At 41.9% G+C, this 18,949-nt stretch overlaps 1 protein-coding gene across 6 annotated transcripts in view; it reads left to right on the forward strand.

Moving 5' to 3' along the window:
• Positions 1–18,949, forward strand: part of pcgf5b (polycomb group ring finger 5b) — a 145,978-nt gene that overhangs the window by 101,666 nt on the left and 25,363 nt on the right. For all 6 annotated transcript variants that reach the window (XM_048608995.1, XM_048608996.1, XM_048608998.1 and 3 more), the window contains exons 6-8: positions 4,264–4,409; positions 7,189–7,287; positions 14,242–14,331. In XM_048608995.1, coding sequence (XP_048464952.1) covers positions 4,264–4,409; positions 7,189–7,287; positions 14,242–14,331 — 335 coding nt within the window. The remainder of the gene's footprint in view (positions 1–4,263; positions 4,410–7,188; positions 7,288–14,241; positions 14,332–18,949) is intronic.

Here is an 18,949-nt window from a genome sequence, read left to right on the forward strand (position 1 = left end):
AGAGGTTGCTGATGAGGGTGTAGATGCATTGGTGTTAATTTTCCAAAATTCCCTGGATACAGCTGGGGATCCATCACACTGGAACATAGAAAATATAACCACCTGTTCATAATGGGAGATAGACAGAAAACGTGAAGTTCTAGGCCAGTTAGCTTGACATCTGACATGGGGAATGTATGAAGAGTGTTCATTAAAGAGATTTAACTGCACACTTGGAAAAACTCCAGGTAATCAGGAGGAATCAGTATGGTTTTGTCAAAAGAAAATCATGTTTAACCAATTTATTGGAGTTTTTTGAAGGAGGGACATATGGATAGAGTGTGGGGAAAGGGAGCTGTGCTATGTTATATTTCCAGAAGGCAGTTGATGAGTGGCCTCATCAAAGGTTATTGCAGAAAATAAAAGCACGGTGTAGGGGTTGCATATTAATATGGATAGAAGATTGACTGGCTAGCAGAAAACAGACTCTTCCTCCGTTACATTGACGACTGTATTGGTGCCGCCTCGTGCTCCCACGAGGAGCTCGAACAGTTCATACACTTCACTAACACCTTCCACCCCAATCTTAAATTTACCTGGACCATCTCTAACACCTCTCTCCCCTTCCTGGACCTCTCTGTCTCCATATCGGGCAACCACCTCGAAACCGATATTCATTTCAAGCCCACCGACTCCCACAGCTACCTAGAATACTCCTCCTCCCACCCACCTTCCTGCAAAAATGCTATCCCCTATTCCCAATTCCTTCGCCTCCGCCGCATCTGCTCCCAGGATGAGGCATTCCACTCCCGTACATCTCAGTTGTCCTCGTTTTTCAAGGACCGTAACTTCCCCTCCTCGGTGGTCGAGAACGCCCTCAACCGTGTCTCCCACATCTCCCGCACCTCATCCCTCACACCCCGTCCACGCAATAAAAACCAAAAAAGAATCCCCCTCGTCCTCACGTACCACCCCACCAACCTCCGGATCCAACGCGTCATCCTCCGACACTTCCGCCATCTGCAATCCGACCCCACCACCAAAGACATCTTTCCCTCCCCACCTTTATCTGCTTTCCGGAGGGACAACTCTCTCCGTGACTCCCTTGTCCGCTCCACACTCCCCTCCAGCTCCACCACACCCGGCACTTTTCCCTGCAACCGCAGGAAGTGCTACACCTGCCCCCATACCTCCTCCCTCACCCCCATCCCAGGCCCCAAGAAGACTTTCCACATCAAGCAGATGTTCACCTGCACATCTGCCAATGTGGTATACTGCATCCGCTGTACCCGGTGTGGCTTCCTCTACATCGGGGAAACCAAGCGGAGACTCGGGGACCGCTTTGCAGAACACTTACGCTCGGTTCGCAACAAACAACTGCACCTCCCAGTCGCGAACCATTTCAACTCCCCCTCCCATTCCTCAGACGACATGTCCATCCTGGGCCTCCTGCAGTGCCACAACGATGCCACCCGAAGGTTGCAGGAACAGCAACTCATATTCCGCTTGGGAACCCTGCAGCCCAATGGTATCAATGTGGATTTCACAAGTTTCAAAATCTCCCCTCCCCCTACCGCATCCCAAAACCAGTCCAGCTCGTCCCTGCCTCCCTAACCTGTTCTTCCTCCCACCTATCCCCTCCTCCCACCTCAAGCCGCACCTCCATCTCCTACCGACCAACCTCATCCCGCCCCCTTGACCTGTCCGTCCTCCCTGGACTGACCTATCCCCTTCCTAACTCCCTACCTACACTCACCTTTACTGGCTCCATCCCCGCCTCTTCGACCTGTTTGTTTCCTCTCCACCTATCCTCTCCTCTATCCCTCTTCTATCCGCCTCCCACTCTCTCCCTATTTATTTCAAAACCCCCTTCCCCTCCCCCTTTTCTGATGAAGGGTCTAGGCCCGAAACGTCAGCCTCTCTGCTCCTATGATGCTGCTTGGCCTGCTGTGTTCATCCAGCCCTGCACCTTGTTGTAACAGAGTATGTACAATGGTTCTTTGTCTAATTGGCACTTTCTGATGAGTAGACGTCTACAGGGGTCTATGCTGGGGCCTTAACATTTTATAACGTATTTCAATGACTTAGATGAGGGGAGAGAAGACATGGTATCTAAGTACTTGAATGGCACTAAGATAGGTAAGAAGGCATTTTATGAAAAAGAGAAAAGGAAGTTGCGGATGGATATAGCTAGTTTGATTGAGCAAAAGTCTTATGCATGAGTCATAAAAAGCTAATGGGACAGTATTGTTTAATACAAAAGGAATTGAATATAAAATTAGGGATATTATGCTTCAGTTGTATGGAGACCATATATCAAATGCTGCGAGCAGTTGTGGTCTCCTTATTTCAGGAAGGATTTTAATGCATTAGAGGCAGTTCAGAGGAGGTTGTCTGGATTGATGCCTCGAATGAGCAGGTTGTCTTTTGTTGGACAGGCTGGACTTCTTTCTACCTCATTTTAGAAGAGTGAGGAATGACTAGATTGAAGTGTGTGTGATCCTGAGTAGCCTTGAAAAGGTGGTTGTGGAAAGGATATTTCTTATCGTTCATCAGTCCAGAACTAGAGGGCACTGTTATAAAATTAGGAGTTGCCTTTTCAGGTCAGAGTTGAGAATTTTTTCACTCAAAGGGTTGTACGACTTTGAAATGTACTGCCTCAGAAGGCAGTGAAGGTGAGGTCATTGAGTACTTTTAACACAGAAGTGAATGGATTCTTGTTGGGCAAAGGGATCACTGGTTAACAGGAGTAGATGAAATATGGTATTAGAAACACAACCAGATTGGTCATGAACAAAAACGGAAGTTTCTGGGAAAGCTCAGCAGGTCTGGCAGCATCTGTCAAGAAAAAAAAATCAGAGTTAACGTTTTGGGTCTGGTGACCCTTCCTCAGAACTATTCTGAGAAAGGGTCACCAGACCCGAAATGTTAACTCTGATTTTTTTCTTCACAGATGCTGCCAGACCTGCTGAGCTTTTCCTGCAACTTCTGTTTTTGTTCCTGATTTACAGCATCAGCAGTTCTTTTGGTTTTTATTCAGATTGGTCATGATTTCATTGAATGGCTAAACAGACCCAAGGATCAGAATGGTCTGTTTCAGTTCTTATTTCATATGTTCATACGTATTTCTATTTGTATTACTATTCAAATGAGGCATGGTAGGCTCATGGGGAGTCATTTGGCTCAGTTGGCTGGACAACTAGTTTGCAATGAATTCCAACAGAGTGGCTTCAGTTCCTGCAATAACTGGGATTACCGTGAAGGTCCTGCCTTCTCAACCTCTCCCCTCGCCTGAGGCATAGTGACCCTAGTCACCTCTGTCCAATGAGAGAGCAGCCCTTTGGTCTGGTAGGCCAATGGGAACTTCAGTAGGCTCGTGGTGAAGAGCAAAGAGACTTAAAAAGGAGAGGAGGAGAAAATGCATAATAAGTGTACAACAGTTTCTTAAGTTATGGACAGGATGAATTGGGTTTTAATCAAGCTTGGTTGTCGGTGTTGAGATGTTGAAGATGTTTATACTGGGATCATTCAGACACCTGACCAAATATTGCCAGGTCAACTATAATGGCCTGGTGCAGCATAAAGCTTATACTTAGTTTTAGCACTGTGCCATAACTCTAGCCTAAGAGACGAACCCTTCTTTCCCTGATGTCAGTGTTTTCATGTTGCACACGATCTGTATGATAAATCAAACTAGTTGTCAAATTAGTGTTTATTACTAAAGCTGTGTTTTATGTGTGATATCCAGCAAAGTCCTGCGGTTTCATTTTGAAGCATACTAGGGAAGGAATTCTATAAAGATGAAACTTTACAAAGTATAATTAATTGCTATGGAAATTTGTACGTAAACAGGTAACTCTGATCAACTGCACAGAAAATGTGTGTAAGGTATTGGCAGCAATGAGTCATTTCATACGAACGATTTTAATACAACATGGAATGCTACAATTTCCCCTTCCTATAAATTATACTGCTCTAAGTAACAATCAAAGATTAACAAGCAGGAGTAGACCATTCAACCAGTAACTGATGCAATTTTCTTTCAGTTCTTATCTGTTTTCAGCTAATTAACTTCGATCACAAAGCTTTCAGTCATGTAGGGGTCTGTGTAAATCATTGAATATTTGATGCTGTAATCTTCCAAATTTTATAATGATTATACGAGATAAAGAAGAACATTTTGGAAATAAAATATTACACCTCAGAAAATTACTTATGATAAAATTGTTGCCATGACTTATTTATTGAACATATTTTAAAATAATTATCTGTGCTTCTAAAAAGATAATGAAGGCCCCAAAGCCAAAAAAGCTAAAATAGAAGAGGAAGAGGACCAAGAAGATCAAGATTATCATAGAAGTGATCCACAGATTGCCATTTGCCTAGATTGCCTTCGCAACAATGGCCAATCAGGAGATAATACTGTAAAGGTATTGACACATCTTTTTCTTCACTTAAGAGTTTACTCTAAAATGGAGGTTCTTTCAGTGAATGTTAAAATAATCAATAGTGTTGATTTAATGCCTTTGAGGCTTGCAGTAGAATTTACGTAGAAGCGATGATGGAGATAAACGGCATTGAGAATCTTGCCAGACAAAAGTGGCTGTGACTGTCCATTCTAAGAACATAACACTGTTTTCATCTCCTTCTATTTCTAAAACTCTTCATGAAATATCATCATGATTTAAATGCTTTTTGTACTTAGGAAGTGCTTGTCAGAAATAGTGAGTGGAATCTTGTGATGTCTCCCAAAGCAATTTACAGAGCAATTTATTGTGACCAATGCACAGTCCTGCACATCTTTGAACTGTGGGAGGCAACTGAGGCACCCAGAGGAAACTCATGCAGACACAGGGAGAATGTGCAAACTCCACACAGACAGCCACCCAAGGCTGGAATCAAATCCAGGTCGCAGGTGCTGTGAGGCAGCAGTACTAACCGTTGAGCCACTGTACTGCTCTGATAATAAGAGGCATAATATTTCTGAACTTTAGAAGTGGGTTGACCTTACTAACAGCAAATTTTAGGGAACCCTTTTACATATACCTGCACGTCATTAAAAGACCATCTCACCAGTCCATCATACTGGACTTGAAATGGTAACTGTTTCTCTTTCCACAGATTCTGCCAGACTTGTTGAGTTTCTCCAGCATTTCAGATTTCCAGCTTCCACAGAATTTTGCTTTTATTTACAGTTGTTTTTCTTCTATACAGTGGTTAAAAACCTGTGCTGTCATTGTGCCTTTTGAATGTCTTACTTTTCTTTGCATACCATTATGCTTAGATGCAGGTCCCCCACCCTCAGCTGAGGTGCAGGCAGCCTGCTGACTGCTGTACAATGTTGCCCTTGATTACTTTGGTGAAAATCCTCTGTTGTTCTGAGGCCTGGAATGCCCTGGCCTGCTGAGAGTCTCCTATACAAATGCAGGTTCCCCAAATGCAGCCTCTATGACCAAACCTGCTGGAGGTGATGGGGTTACAGTTAAAAAAGAGGTGGAGCAGCAGGGCACCCTTGGAGTGTCCTAGCAACAACTCTCCGGGGTGCCTTGCTGGATCTCGTCTTTCCTGTTGGTGCATGACGGTATCTCCCTAATTCCTTTAGGAGATGGACCACTTGAAGGGAGGTCAAGGCACCTGCACCCCTAGCCCCTTACCTAGTCATTGCTGCATGGCATCCATGGCTGCCATAATGGAGTGATGGTCTGGGTACATATCTGGCAGCTACTGCATATTCTGTTGGACGTGACTCTCCAATGCAGTTACATCTTTTCCATGGAGACAGTCAAGTACTTACATGACAGAACCATGAAAGCAGACAGAATTTGGACAGGCTCTTCCACCTTTCACTTTAGTATGTGCTTGCACTCTGGCATTTCTGTCAGATGTTTTCCTTCCTGTTTTTGCATCTCCATCAGCTCTCTGATTCCTGAGGCTTGTCATCCATCCACATGAGAATTAGCAAGTGTCTGTTCTGCAGCAAATACCTGAGTGTCAGGGACTTTCGCTGTCACATTGTCTATCAATCATGGGCATGTGTCAGTGATACGCTCACCAGATTGTGACTCTGAGCCAAATCTAGAATGTGCATCCGCTCAGGTGAATGTGTCTGTGCTAATGGAGGATACATGTGAATGGCATGGTAAGGATTCTAAGTCACTATCTGCAGAGATGGGGCTAAAAGTAGAGCTGACAATGAGCTGTCTCCTCTTTTTAGTTTAGGACATGTTGCAGGGACCCGCAGTGAAGGCAGAAACACTTTGGTGATGGTTATGCAAATTCCTTCTCTAAATAATGTCTCAGGAATTAGTCCTGCATATCTGTTTATCAACAGCAGTCTGGAGGCATCCTCCAGTTTCTCCATTTCATGCAGGCTTGGTCACGGTCCTCCTGGTATCTTCAACACCCTCCTCCTTAAAGGGGGTGAGCCTCCTGATATTGTGCTCCCTCCATTTGTGAATGTTTTCCTGCTGCAGACATACAGAAGGATTGTGTGTCATCCCAGTGAGTGTATAAACAGTTTATGAGCATGCATGCCCGTGGCAGCTCCTCATCTCTCCACTTTAAATACTTAACAACCACACAGTCCTGCAACTAAAAGAACATTTACATCTTAAATCAGCAAAATCCTTGATGTAAGGCAAGCTTTTTAATACTGAACAAGCTCAAATAGTCTATTTTACATGTCAGCAATGATTCCTAGAGTTTCCTTTTTTAATTCATGATCCAACCAATCTTGATGCAACACATTGTGACAGTGTATCGTGAGTAGGTTTTCCCTTTCATATTTTATGTAGCCAGAACCTCAAGGTGCCAAAGAGGAGCTTGTAGATATTTTTGATCGGTCTGTTCGGGCATATTATGACACACCTCTGGAGCAGGTTGGACTTGAAGCCAGGAGAGCTGGAGGGCTTGTACAGTAATGTATTTTTCCAAGCTATTGCCATCCAGCATACCACAATGGACAACAAGAAGTAACCAGAAAACAATTAATTTTATTATATTACCTTCATTATCATAATTACACTTTACTATGGTCACTGGTCAATTTTATTTCTTTTCATGAATAGCCATAGTGAGCTTGTGTTATTTTTTGCAACATATGGTTATCAGAATTTGAAGTTCAGCGTATAAGAAACAGAAACCACAATGCAATACCTAGTATGATGGACTTTGGCTGCTAACAGAATTCGTCTTGTTTTATTTCAACAGGGCTTAATGAAGAAATTTATTCGCTGCTCAACAAGAGTCACAGTTGGAACTATAAAAAAATTTCTGAGTTTGAAATTAAAACTTCCTAGCACTTGTGAGGTGAGACTGCAAAAGATCATAAGTTGAATGTTTAACTTTGTGAGCATTTGCTCTGTCTGTATATGTACACAATGGGGAAAAGAGTACCAGTGTAGTCCATTTAATTTAGTTATCCATTCATTTGATACACACAAACACTTGATGCTCTGACTCTGTCTTGAAAATGTTATTCATCTTCTTAAAATAGGATTTTGTTTTACAGACATTTTGTAGCTGCATGTAAGGCTGAAGATCACAATCCTTATTTTGAATGATCAGACCAATGTGCCTGACAAGGTCATGGTACATACAGACACATACTTAGACTATTGTGTCAACTGAAGCAAAATATGCCTGAATATAAATTTGTTTTTTCCTCAGAGCTTCTTCTAGGCCTAATAAGATTGAAGTAACTGAATTATTGCTTAGTGGTTTTTTTTGATTCAACAAAGAAAATTGGAAGAGAATCTGATATCTGATTCAATCAGCATATCCGTCAGTCTTCGTCAGTACTGTTCTCGGTTATTCAGTGGAATTATTCAAATATATGTATGGTTTTGTGCACAGCTATTTTTAAAGATGATCCTGAATTTTACTTACCTTGGTAGCTGAGATTTACTAAACTTATTTTAAAAGGAAAAATATTTTTAAAATTTTTGTGTCTTACATTTGTCTCAACAAATTATTTGACTTTTAATATAGAATTTCGATAGCAATATAGGAAGCACTAAAATGTAAAAGATCACTGTCGTCATAAAGAAATGATAAGTAAACGTTTTTTTTTAATTGAGGAGAAACCAACTAATGCACCATTGCATCTTTCAACTGACTGAATGGGTAATTGCATTTGATCTGTGGGTGTTTTCCAGAGCCTGAAGTGCCAGCCCTCATTAACGTGAAATAGGCCATTCTGGAGTGCACAAAATCCTTCTTCATAATAATTGTTACAAGGGACGCTGAGGAAAGACGATTCATGATATCATCTGTGTGAACTTGCTACAAAAATGATATTTTTGACACATTACTGATATGTTTATAATTTTGTAACCAATCAGGAATAGGGTAATGGAGGTACTTGGAACAGAAAACATCACCCCAGATTTCATCTTCCTGTGAAAATTAATAACAGGAACACATAGGTTGAATCTGTTATTATAAAGGATCTTATAAGAGAAAAACAGCAAACAGTTTAAGCTTGATTTCCCTTGTCTCTGTCATAACACTTTCTGGGGATATAGCCCAATATAGCAGATAAAGTGGGACAGAACTGCTAGAATGAATCCCCATCCCTAAATCTGCTCTTATGCATCTTCTGCTTTTCCCCTTCCCCTTCATCTCGCCAGAGAAGTTTTAAAAATACAGCCAGATCACTTCTGCACACAAAGACTGATATAAGTTTAAACTCTCTTCTGCAAACAGTAATTTATGCTAAATTTATTTAATTTTAGATCTGAGATTACTAGATTTTTGTTTTCCAAAGGTATTACGAGGTATTGGGCAAAGGCGGGTATATGGAGTTGGGTAACAGATCAACCAAGATCTCAGTGAATATCAGATTAAATTCTAGGAGCAATATGACGTACTCTTGTTCTTCTCTTTCAATGTAATATTAACCACGTGCCCACCCCTTAAATGCCACTGCTGCAGTTAAGTGATACAGAGGTCTGACCCTCAGACTAGTTAAGCAACAGCTTGATATAGTATATTCACCGAATCATACTTCACAATATTCCAGACATCACTGTCACCATCTGACAAACAGGTCAGCAGTACCAAAAGAAGTGGACATGGTTGTTTACAGATAAGGGGGACTCGTCCTGGGAACCTATACGTTCACTCTGGATTCCATGAAGTTTCATGACATCAAGTCAAAAATATGCAAGGAAGCTCCTGCTGTTACCATATAAAATCACTTCTCTAGCACTCAGCTGATGAATCAGGATTCCAGCAGGTTGAATACCAATTGAAAGATGCACTGAGAGCAGCAAGGATGTGCTTGGTTATGGGTCCTCAATGTCCATTATGAAGAATGGCTCAATCGTACCACTTCTAACTGAGCTGGCCACCTCCTTAAGATCACAGTTGCTGTACTAGCTGTTTGGCAAGTGGTGAGGGAACCAAAAAGAGGGAAAAACCTGCTTAACTAGGTCCTCACCAATTGACCTGTCACCAATGCATCTCTCCGTAACAATAATGGTAAAATTGCCATTGCAGTGTTGTCATAGAGATTAAGCCCTATCTTCACATTGAGGTTTCCCTCCTTTCTGTTGTGTACCACTATCATCAAGTGTAAATGGAGTAGATTTCAAACAGATCAAGCAACTCGAGACTGGGCAGTCATAACACGTTGTAGGCCATCAGCAGTCATAGAATTGCATTCAACCACAGTCTGCAACTTTGTCTTATCTGCCAGTCTACCTTTACCATAATACTGCAGGATCAACCCTGGTTAAATGAAGACTGCAGGAGGCCATGCCAGAAGACGCACCAGACATAACTACAAATGAGTTGTCCACTTGGTGAGGCTGCAACACAGGACTACTTGTGTGCCCAATAGTGGAAGCAGCATGTCTTAGACAGCAGTAACTGACACTGCAACTAACAGATCACATCTAAGTTCTGCTGTCTTGACATATCAAGAGATGAATGGTAGTAGACAATTAAATAATTCACTGGACGAGGAGGCTTCACAAATATCTACAACCTAAAAAATAAGGGAGCCCATTATATCAATGCAAAAGATAAGACTGAAACATTTGCAACTGGCCAGAAATGCTGAATGAATGATCTATGTTGGCCTCTTCCTGAGGTCCCCAGCCAGTCTTCAACCAACTTGATTCACTCCACATGGTAAAAAGTACTGGACACTGCAAAGACTAAAGTCCTTGACAACATTTCAGCAATAGCCCTGAAGACCTATACTCACTGGCTGCATCTCCCGCCAAGCTGTTCCAGTAAAGCTACAACATCAAAAATCTCCTGACAATGTGGAAATTTGCCCAAGTATGTCCTGTCGAAAAAAACAGGACAACCATTTTCTAATTTGGTAAAGACAGAATCAAATTTGAGAGGTATTAAGTGAATACCTCTGCCATGCCCCTTGTTTTAGTGAATGGCTTACCCTGCTTGTTCCTTATTGGCCCCACTCTATTCTTTACATCTGATCTTTCCTCCATCAGCCTTGATCAAGACTGTTACACCTCCTCCCTTTTTACCCACCCTGTGTCTACACAAAGCCTTAAAACCCAGAATGTTAAGTATCCAGTCTGTTCTGGTTTAAACCAGGTTTCTGTCAATGCTACTATGTCATATCCCCAGAGCAATTTCTGCTTCCAGTTCCCCAATTCTGTTCACTATACTGTGTATTTACATACATACAATTTAACTCTGACCGTATCTCTTTCTTGCCCATTGGAAGTGAGCCATTTATTTATTCATTGCCAACATTCAAGCCTTCCCTAACTTATTTATCCCCATTCCCATCTTCTCTCTTTTGCTGTCTCTGGTACTTCCAAACTTAGGCCTGTAAGTCAACTCCTCGCCTTACAAGTTTCATTCTACCCACTATACTATTTACTCTCCTAGCTGGGAGATGAGTTCCAATAATTGAATTCTTAATAATTGAAATGTCTCTGTCTTAAAATAAGGTTTTATGTAAAAAGGAGAAAATTACAAACTGTGCAATAACATTGTATTATATCCACTGAATTATCTTTATTGCCTTCTAATAACTTCATGTATGTTCTTACTGGTGGATCGGAGTTTCTTCAAGAAACTCTGTCTCAAATTTGATATTTTTGCCCAAAGGGACCAGATCTTGCAGTTTGAGGATATGCAATGTCGCCGACATTTGGTTCTGCTAGGGCCACGCAGCCTATATCCTCATTATAAACTTGGACAAAACATGGTAAAAGAACTATCTCCAGAATTTAAGTGAGAGATACTGCTGTTGACAGCAAGGCCACATTTGAATGAGTATTAAGATGCTCTAGCAAAACTGGAGTCAACGTGAATCAGGGAAATTTCTCCCTGGCTTGCGTCATACCCTAAGACAAAGGAAAAAGGTTGTGGTATTGGACGTCAATCATCTCAACTCCAGGCCATCTCTGCAGATGTTCCTCAGGGTTGTATCTGAGGCCTAGCCATATTCGGCTGCTTCATCAGTGACCTTCCCTTCGTCATAAGGTCAGAAATGGGAATGTCCTTGATGGTTACATAATGTTCAGGAGCATTCATGACACCTTAGATAATGAAGCAGTCCGTGTCCATCTGTAGCAAGACCTGGACCACTCCAGACTTGGACTGAAAAGTGGCAAGTAGCATTTGTGCCTCACAAGTGCCAGACAATAACCATCTCCAATAAGAGACAATCTAATCATCCTTCCTTGATGTTCAATGGCATTACCATCACTGAATACTCCACTATCAACATCCTGGAGTTACTATTGACCAGAAACTGTATTGGACAAGCCATATAAATTCAGTGACTACATGAGCAAGTCAGGCACTAGGAATCCTGCAGTGAGTACCATCTATAAGATGAACTGCAGATACTCATCAAGGCTTCTTCAACAGCAGCTTCCTAACCCACAGGTCACCATCACCCAGAAGGACAAGGGCAGCAGATACCACCACCTGCAAGTTCTTCTCGAAGCCATACACCGTCATTATGTTGCCATTCTTTCATCATTGCTGGGTCACAGCCTGGGACAGGAAATTCTGACAACAATATGGGTCCTACATACCAAGGATTGCAGCAGTTCAAGGAGGCAGCTCACTTACAATCTATACTGATCAATTAAGGATGAACAATAAATGCTGGCCCAGCCAGTGACACTTATCATGAATGAACAAAAAAAGATGGTCATAAATATGGACGTGAACCTTCGTTTGCTTCCTCTTTACAGTTTTTCGAAGTTGTCGGAATAATTACTATATACATTAATTTTCTCTGCTATCATGCTGGGTCAAAATCCTGGAAATCCTTGCTACTAGCACTACAGAGATGACAGCAGTTCAAGATGCTGGGGCTCACCACCACTTTCTTAAGGGCAGTTGAGGATGGGCATTAAATGCTGGCCTTGCCAGTCATGTTCACATCCCATGAGCAAATAGAAGCTCCCACATCTTTGTGGCTTTTTGTTACTTGACAGTACATTTACCCAATGAGCTATTAGGAGGTATTGTGATAAACAGTTTTTAGACAACATGTTTTGAGTAGCGAAACAAGAATTGATCTTGATACAAGAATGATGTGATCAGACTTGAGGGAGTACAAAGGACATTCAGGAGGGTAATGATAACAATAGAAAATATATGAAGAACGATTGGGTACTTTGCTAGGAAAAAAAGGAGACTTCAAAAAGATTTGATTCAGCTGAACAAAATTATCTGTGGCCTAGACTGAGTGGAGAAGAAGAATCTATTTTCCTTAGACAAGAGGGGATCTCCATTTAAAATAACTGGTAGAAAGATTAGAGTTGAGAATTTGTTTTGCCTAATACAGGATAGCAGGCAGAGGAACTCACTTTCTGAAAGGGGACAGAGAAAGGGGACCTTTGTTGCAATTAAAATCAATAGATTAAAAACTGGAAAGCGGGATGACATTAAAAAGCTGTCTTTTGGCCAAAACAGATATGATGAACTGAGTGTCCTTCTGTGCTGTAAATTTCTATGAGCCATTTTTAATGGAGGTAATAAGTCTGCCCAATAGCTGGAGAGCTGGCAAGAGCTCCACATTGCTTCTCTTAGGGAAGAACCACTGCATTAAAACACACTCCTAACTGGGCAGTGGGAGGCCTTCCCTGGGATCAAGAACCACAGGAGAGGAGCGAGAAAGTCCCACTAGCCAAGAGCAGTGAGCCAGTCAGAGGCTGATTGCTGTATAGTACAGCAGGATCATTACTGAGGCAGTGGTTGCTGTCAGTCCAACACTTACTCAAGGCCTAATATCGTTGCTGATCCTAGACCATAGGTCTGGGTAGGAGCACACTCCCAAAGAAACAACAAAGGAAGGAGTGGCTTCCACTGTACCTCTCCCCACCCCTTCTCAGGGTTCCTTGACCAGCCCTAGGTACCTGGCCACAAGGGACGTTCCCCAGCTGTCCACTCTAGAATCCCAAAAACAACCCCTTACTTGGCATACTTCCCATATGGCTAGCCTCCTGCCTGTTCCTGAACTAATACCAGTGGCAGCAGAATTAATGTGGAGCTGTTGCCAGCTCTCCAGCTAGTGAGTAGACTTATCATCTCCATTAAAGATAGATCATAGACAGAAGGAGGCCACTGAACTGATTGCATCTGTGTTGGCCAAAAGACAGCTTTTGGGCCTCATTCCACTTTCTGGTTTTTAGGCCATTGCCTTAATCTGACATTTAATGACACAAAATTAAGTGGGTCTGGCAATGGGGCAGGAAGTCTGTCCATGGGCCTTCCTGCCATGGACTTATTCATGGTGCCGGCTGTAAGGGAGCAGGGACCCCATTCACCTCTTCCCACTTGATTAAATGCCCTCCCCACCAGCAACCTCCCTATCGGGACAGCGTTGAATTCCAAACCATGATTTTGTTGATATCTTAGTTGAATTGTGTAGACTCTTTTGCCATCACTTTTTATTGTTACCGTTATAAAAAGAGGGTTGATTTCTGGCCAGCGTTGAAGAATATCTTGCAACTTTCTTTTGTCTTGAATTTAATCTCGTTGGAATTGTTTTACATGTGAATGTGTATACATGTGTACTTGTTTGTCAAAAAAACAAATAGTATATTGGGGTGAAGCTTTCTGCTTAACAAAAGAATGCCTCTATTTCTCTGCAATCGATATTCTACAAACATATATTACATTCTCAGAAATTGCAAATTTCAAAATTTTGTATTCTGCTTATAGGGCAATGGTTAAAGAAAAAGGAACATTATGCTGGAAGAGGAATCTTACCCCTGTTTGTAAAATAAATATGTCTAATTTTTATTCCCATAGCTTGATGTTCTATGCAATGGGGAAATTATGGGGAAGGATCATACAATGGAATTCATATATATGACTAGATGGAGACTCAGAGCTGAAAATGTAAGTATGTGTAAATAGTTCTGCAATTTTTAAATTTTGAATGATGTTTTATTTTGGAAATAATTTTACATCTTTGATTGTCAGATTAAATAGAGTCTTCATACCACACCAATAACGTTTATTTAAAACAATGATTGAATATGTCATCAGTCCAATTATGCCATGAAGCATTGTCACTATTTCTTTTATGCAACATTTTAAAATCTTTCCAAATAAGCAGTATTGATAACCAATTACATATTTGTGTGCAGGAAGTACTGAATCCTTTAAATAAAGAACTCCTGATGCTGGAGATCTGAAACAAAAGCAGAAATTGCTGAAGAAACTCAGTAGGTCTGACAGCATCTGTGGGAAGGAAGCAGAACCGACATTTTGAGTCTGGTGATTGTTCATCAGAACTGTTAGCCCCCAGGAAAATGTGATATTTATGCTGATGCCGAAGCTGGGGGGATTGGAGAGAAGGGGAGGGGTGAGTGGATGGGCAGAGACAGAGTGCAGAGAAAGTGAGATATGTGAAGGGGTATGTAAACAAGAAGCTTATGGATAGTAGGACTGAAGAAAAGCTGAGTAAGTGATACTAAAAACCAACAGTAGGAGAAAATGGGTAAGCTGTACTGAATGCAACCCATATAATGTGATAATGGGCCTAAGAGTGTGTGAGAATGTGTGACTATGCTAAAAGCCACCCATGTCATAACATGACTGGGTGTGGAGTCAGTAAAAATCATGGATGGATGGAATCAGGCTCTGAAGTTATTGACACAAAAATAGAAATTGCTGGAAAAGCTAGGCAGGTCTGGAAGCATCTGTGGAGAGAGATCAGAGTTTAACGTTTTGAGTCAAGAGACTCTTCCTCAGAAGGGGGAAGGGTCAGTCAACCCAAAACGTTAACTCTGATTTTTCTCCACAAATGCTGCCAAGAACTACTGAGCTTTTCCAGCAATTTCTATTTTTGTTTCTGATTTACAGCATCTATAGTTCTTTCAGTTTTTTTTTTCCTAAATTATTGAATCCAGTGTTGAGTCTAGGACTCCTTGGCTCATATTTGCCACCTTTTTATGGCAGTGATCCTGCCATCCTGCACATTTATTAAGCCTAACCTAAGAAAGTGGATCCAATTCACTATGAAGTCAATGCAACAAGCAGAAATCCCACACTTCCTCACCTTTAGCAAAGAAACTTCCCTGGAACAGAAATCTGATCCAAAAGATTGCTAGCATGATACAGGAAGAAGGCCCATTGAAAGGGCTGCTGTTGGGTTGGAGATTAAGGAGGCCTCCATTTTGATGTGCCTATTGTCGATGCTTCCATAAAAAACAAATCGTGACCACAACTGCCAAGACTGGCCAGGTATCCCTTGCCCCTTTCGACATACCTCTAGCAAGATTTAGGAACAAAGCACTCTTGATAGGATGGGTAACATTCCACCTACATTCTCAAGATTTCTTGCTAAAGGACAATTATACGTTAGAGATTTACTAAGTAGGCCAGCACATTTATTGCACCCAGAGATGTCTTTAGTATAAAACATTTCTTGCAAGATATTTTGAGCTTGTTGGCTTGTTGCAACTTTTGCTGATCTTACCTGAAATTACACGTATTTACTTTAAACCCCAAATGACTGAAGTGATAAATATGGTCATGAACATGAGCATGTCCTCACCATGGCTTTCTGAAGTTGTCTGAATATGTACTAAGTACGTTAATTTTCCATGCAAAAATAGCTTCCTGCTATTATGACTAAAAAGAAAAACAAACCTGCAAATGCCAGAAATCTGAAACAAAAACAGAGAATGTTGAAAATATGCAGCATCTGTGGAAAGAAAGGCACAGGTCAGTTTGGATATAAACCTGCATTTGAAAGATCAGTAGATACAGAGTGTGTACAAATTGGATTATCCCATGTCTTAAAGGGCTAATTTGCATCCATTAAGTTTCATACAGGTAAAGTTGCTGTAGGTCTGCTCTCTCATTAGGGAGAGAGGACTGGTGGCGAGTTTAATCTGAGGTTCACCATGCCTAAGGTGAGGAGGTGACGTTTGGGGTGAGATTGGGACCTTCATGGTGACTTCAGCCAGTGCAGGAATTGAACCTGTGCTGTGGTATCACTCTTCATCACAAACCACAAACTGAGCGAACTGGGCCCCATACAAATTGCATAGTTGTAGCCTGTGTTACCATGAGCTCATGCTTTTGGCCATTTTAGCTGCAGTAGGCTTTTAAATACCTTCCCTGCCTTGATTTTGCTCCCTTGGGATGGTGGAAATCTAGTCAGGAGTGGAATTCTTGCTGAAATTCCATACTATATATTAAACAGGATCATCCAAAAGGTGATAAAAGCCACAAAATTTGTATAGGTGACCTTGTTTTTTCGAATGCTATGGGGATTCAGTGGTATGAAATGGCATCTGCAATGTAAGTGTCCATATACTGGTACAAGTTACATCAGGTACCATTGCGGTGATTGTGTGCATGCACGGTGAGCATGCACTGGAAGTGTACAGTGTAGGCAGTCATGACAGTTTCACCTGTGTTAATTACAGGGATCATTGACAACCTTGAGATTAGTTGCTGACTTATTTCTACTGGACTAATGTTGTGATTATGTCAGTGTTTGGTGACTTCCAGACTTACTTAAAATTGTTGTAGTCCCAGGGAGTTGTGAATACCTGCTGAAGGACTTTGTCCTGACTTCAAGGATTCTATACAGACCAGTTGCTCCCAGACCTAGAGGCAGTAGTATGCATTCTCCCAATGGCTAAAGCATCACAAGGAGGTAACACAGAACAGGACAAGCTGCTTGAAGGGGGAGCAAGAGGAAGAAACAAGCTTTCATCAGAAGGCTATTTTGCACAAGGTATTCAGGGAGAAATCCTTAGACATAAAGCTGATCAATAAATACTTTATCAGGCCTTTGTGCTTAAGGATATTCTCATTGAAGTCTACCTCCTGAGGTAGTCACAACTACAACCTTAAGCAAGGAAAAGAAATAGCTGTGAAGGTCACTGTAATCATGACATTCTATCTGTCAGTCTGTTCCCAGGCTTGGCAAGCAATACTTGCAACATCGTGTGGATTACTGACCACTGTCACTGATACTTTAAGTTCTAAGAGCGTTGAATATTTTTAACTCTCTCGGCAAAGAGCAGTGGGCGGAATAAGTTTACAACTTCACCAAGATTACAGGTTTCTCCATGGTATAGGGTACTTTGCAAGACTCATATGTCAGCTCTCAGATGTACTTCAACGAAAGGAATTCCATTCCCTTAATATGCAGCTGGTTTGTGCCCATATGCAGGGAACCATGCGAATCAATGCCCTGTATTGCGACAGCAGTCATAATGCCTTCGTTCCTACGAGTCCACAGTAGCTGATTTTCTCCATGTGCCATAATGTTGTGTGCAGGCTTGCCAATGTGCCAAGCATTTCATTGTGCATCCCCATCAGTGTTCTTCTGTAACTCGGTGCTCACCTGAGTTCTTTGACCTTCAGGAAACTGGCACATTTCACTACCCTGCCCTGCTCCCAAATGATTTTCCCCTACCCTGTCTGCAGGCCACATGTATCCAGTGTCTCACTACCAATATCTTCTCCTCTATGCTATCCCTAAATTATGCACAGTGCCAGAGTCTAAGCTGGAAGGTGTGAGAGGGAGACGTGTTGTTTTTCCTCCTTCATCACTGATTTCTTGGTCTTCTGCCAGTTGCTGCTCCCCCATGGCTTGACAAAATGGCAGTATGGGCATGTGAAAGGAGAAAGATACAAAGATAGGGTTGGGATGAAGTGAGGGAAGCAAGAAGTGCATGCATACATCATCTACAGCTCGTAAATGAGAAAAAATTGTGGCAGAGGACAAAGTGGGATGGGAGACCATGGTTTAGGATTGAAGACACCAACATGTTCTATCATTTCTGAGTGGTTACGACTGCCACCATCTTCTGCCCAGTAGTCTGGATATGCAACTACCCTCGTAACATCCTGATGCCTTCATAAATTATGTGCTACTTTGTTCTACAAGGAAGAAGGAAATGTGTCAATGAGTGTGGTGTAATGTTTTTGTGATGATTGAGTGACTGACATTGTGTGCAAGCTGTGAGGTGTGAATGTGAGACTTATAGAAGTGCTAATTATTTGAGGGAAAAGTGAATTTTAATGATGAGTTACGAGTGGTGATTAATACACATTGTGGACAGGTTAGTGATGGGGTGTGGTTCATTGAGTATTGTGTGACCTCAGTGGTAGAGTTATATTCATTGGTCATGATTATTTTTGAGAGGCCATTGGACCTTTTGCTGCATAGTATCACAGTGTGGAAACAGGCACTTCGGCCCAACAAGTCCACACCAACCCTCAATGCATCTCACCCAGACCCATTCCCCCTATAACCCACCTAATCTACACATCCCTGAACACTATGGACAATTTAGCATGGCCAAACCACTTAGCCTGCACATCTTTGGACTGTGGGAGGAAACTGAAGCACCCAGAGAAATCCCATGCATATACGGGGAGAACATGCAAACTCCACACACACAGTCGCCTGAGGGTGGAATCAAACTCAGGTTCCTGGTGCTATGAGGCAGCAGTGCTAACCACTGAGCCACCGTGCCCACCATGA

Source organism: Rhincodon typus, chromosome 20, assembly GCF_021869965.1.
Source record: "Rhincodon typus isolate 14 chromosome 20, sRhiTyp1.1, whole genome shotgun sequence".
Lineage (NCBI taxonomy): Eukaryota > Metazoa > Chordata > Chondrichthyes > Orectolobiformes > Rhincodontidae > Rhincodon > Rhincodon typus.